This window comes from Brassica napus, chromosome A3 (assembly GCF_020379485.1).
Source record: "Brassica napus cultivar Da-Ae chromosome A3, Da-Ae, whole genome shotgun sequence".
NCBI lineage: Eukaryota > Viridiplantae > Streptophyta > Magnoliopsida > Brassicales > Brassicaceae > Brassica > Brassica napus.
This window is the reverse complement of record NC_063436.1, coordinates 13,537,398-13,540,522: the sequence shown is the minus strand read 5'-3', so window position 1 is coordinate 13,540,522 and position 3,125 is coordinate 13,537,398. Positions and strand designations below refer to the sequence as shown.

Here is a 3,125-nt window from a genome sequence, read left to right as displayed (position 1 = left end):
GTATTACGTCGTTTTTTTTGGTTCACTTATTACGTTTTATGTCTCTTTTTTGGACAAACGTGGTTTTATCTCTCTACTTCTAGAAATACAGCCCAAGTTCTGCCGACGACAATGTATGAAAGTGCTTGATTCCGGATTCCCCTTCATTTTAGATATTGATATGATAAAGATGATATGTCAATAAGGAGCGGTTTTGACTTTTGAGGTATGATTATGTCCGATTCGAAAAATTAAAGGGACTAACTTCTTTTAGATCCCAACAATATATGTTTCTACCCAGCAATACTTGCTTTCTGCTTTTTTCAAAAAAAAAAAAGGAGAAAAATACTAGCTTTCTGCAGGCTAACCTCTTTTAGATCCCAACCATATTAATTTGGGATGATGATATTTTGGCCAACTAAAATTTTGTTTGTTTAATGTTGAGAGATCGACTGATACTAATTTCAGTTCATTGTTTCGGTCACTTACCCGCCCAAAATTATCAGTGTTTTTTTTAAATAGATATTTTGTATAGTATGTTTTTTTTTTAGAACTGAAATATTTTTGTATAGTACGTTTCATGCTTTAAGTTGGAGTCGGTTTAAACCAACGCTTAATAACTGTTTTTATGACAAAAATAATTCAGATAAAAAAATATATATACTGAACGAAATAATTAGAATGAGAAAAGAATACACATACAAGTTTTTTTTTTTTGAATTATACAAAGGTATCCTCACCTCTAGGGGTGGGCGTTCGGGTACCCGTTCGGGTTCGGGTCGGGTATTTCGGATTTTCGGGTATTTCGGTATAGAGGTGTAGAACCCGTTCGGGTATTTCTATACTTCGGGTCGGGTTCGGGTATTTTTAGTTCGGATTCGGTTATTTCGGATCGGGTTCGGATATTTAGATTTTGAAAAAAAAATTAAATTTTTCATTTTTTAAATTTCTTGTATTTAAAAATATAAATTTTACTTAACTTCTTTTTATTTTTAATAGATTAAATGGTTAATAGATTTAGACATAACATTTTAAAACTAAAAATGCATTAATTTAATAATTGTTTTAAAATTTTGGATGTAACTTTTTGTTAATTTTTGAAATAAAAAAATTTGACATGCTTTTTAAGTGAGTAGCAAATCATTTTTTCCGGAATTGTATGTATATCATATGAACTTAAAGTATGTGTATTATTAATATAATTATTTTATATAAAATGAGATATGTAAACTAGAAATATAAGGTTAATTATACATATGTTCGGTTATCTTCGGATATCCATTCGGGTTCGGATATTATCCATTCGGGTTCGGGTATCCAATCTCTCCTAATTCAATACCCGTTCGGGTATTTTGTTACTTCGGTTCGGATTTCGGTTCGGGTTTTTCGGATCGGGTTCGGGTGCCACTTCGGATATCGGGTAAAGTGCCCACCCCTACTCACCTCACAGAAGTGATCCAGACTAGTCACGTGTTGCCACATGTCGGTTTTCTATCCCTGGCGATGTCGTAATATTAATTTTCCAGTGACCAGAATTCGAACCTAGATAGCAGTATTCACAGCTGTAAGCTCTTTACCACTAGAGTCAGAAGCTCCGGTTCATACAAGTTTTTTTGGACCCGGCACAAGACTATGTCATGATCTTTCGATTGACATAAAAAATAACTTGAGATATGTTTCCAAGGTTTTTAGTTTTCTTTTGTCCATCTAATACTTGTATATCCAAAAATTAATACATATATATAGCATATGAAGCATTCTGTGACAAATGAGATTCAAAGCCCAACCCGAACCATGCTGGATATTGATGTCCTCCAAATTAATAATAATAACATAAGATGATTATAAATTTTCTTTTTCACAAAAAAAAAGATTATAAATTTTGAAAACATTAAAATATATAGAACATTTTTGTATTGACTGGGATTTTTATCTACACATGTAAAGTTATAGAAGCTCTCATGTAATATGGCAATAGACTCTGAATAAATGTGCAATGGGGTCTTGAATTATAATCATGGTAGTGATAATAAGAGCGTTGACAATTCAATAATAATACTATCATGACCGCACAAATGAAATTATTTATTTATATTTTTACAAAACCAAAATCAACGTTCGAATTTTTTTTTTTTTTTTTTTTTTTGGTAAAAAACGTTCGAAATTATTTGGAAGTTCGGTTCTACGAATCTACACAAGTAACAACTGTGGTGGAGGGAACAAGTACTATTTGGTATATATACTTTTGTAGAACGACAAATATATAATATAATCGATTATACTAAAACAAGTTGGTACTCTATTTTCACACCCTTGTAAAACCCTATAAATACCCACAACTTCTCTTCATTTCTCTTCATCTCTTTCTTAAACACACTTGATAATCCTTATAACTCTGAGTCTATCATCTTTTGAGAAAGAGAATGGCTTCAAGGAACTCGGCCTCTGTTGCTCTTTTCTTCGCCCTCAACATCCTCTTTTTCACCTTAACCATTGCCACTGATTGTGGTTGCAGCCCAAGTCCCAAACCCAAGCCGGTCCCAAGTCCTAAACCCCCCAAGCATGTCCCAAGTCCTTCAGTCCCAAGTCCCTCTGTCCCAAGTCCCTCTGTCCCAAGTCCATCGGTCCCACACCCTAATCCTAGGCCGGCCACACCTCCGAGGACCCCTGGCTCATCAGGAAACTGTCCAATAGATGCTCTCAAGCTCGGTGTATGTGGAAATGTCCTAAGCGGTCTACTCAACATACAATTGGGTCAGCCATCAGCTCAACGATGCTGCTCGGTTGTCCAAGGTTTGGTTGACCTCGAGGCTGCGGTTTGCCTCTGCACTGCTCTTAGGGCTAACGTTCTTGGGATCAACCTTAACGTTCCTATATCTCTCAGCGTTCTTCTCAACAAGTGTAACAAGAAGGTTCCGTCTGGTTTTGAATGCACTTGAATCAGCTATGCATACGATGCACAAACAGTTTCCTCTGCGAAATATTTAAGTTTGAATAAATGCATGCAAGCTACAGTCTAATATTTATCTTAATTTTGTTTAAGTGATATAATAAATGTGTAAGAGTTTTATATATTCTCTTAAACGTTCTCGTCATTGGTTCTTGTATGTTTTTCTAGCCATCTATACCTATTTTCAAATACTTAA

General features: G+C 34.6%; 1 protein-coding gene across 1 annotated transcript; it reads left to right on the top strand.

Annotated features, from left to right (window-relative positions):
- Positions 1 to 2,107: 2,107 nt before the first annotated feature.
- Positions 2,108 to 3,125, top strand: LOC106438773 (lipid transfer protein EARLI 1-like). The gene has a single exon (XM_013880045.3). It carries the CDS (start codon positions 2,403 to 2,405, stop codon positions 2,916 to 2,918), a length of 516 nt encoding a protein of 171 aa, XP_013735499.1. The 5' UTR covers positions 2,108 to 2,402; the 3' UTR covers positions 2,919 to 3,125.

What these genes read in the sequence shown, in the direction of transcription:
- LOC106438773 (XM_013880045.3), top strand. Translation starts at nt 2,403, where the DNA reads ATGGCTTCAAGGAACTCGGCCTCTGTTGCTCTTTTCTTCGCCCTCAAC.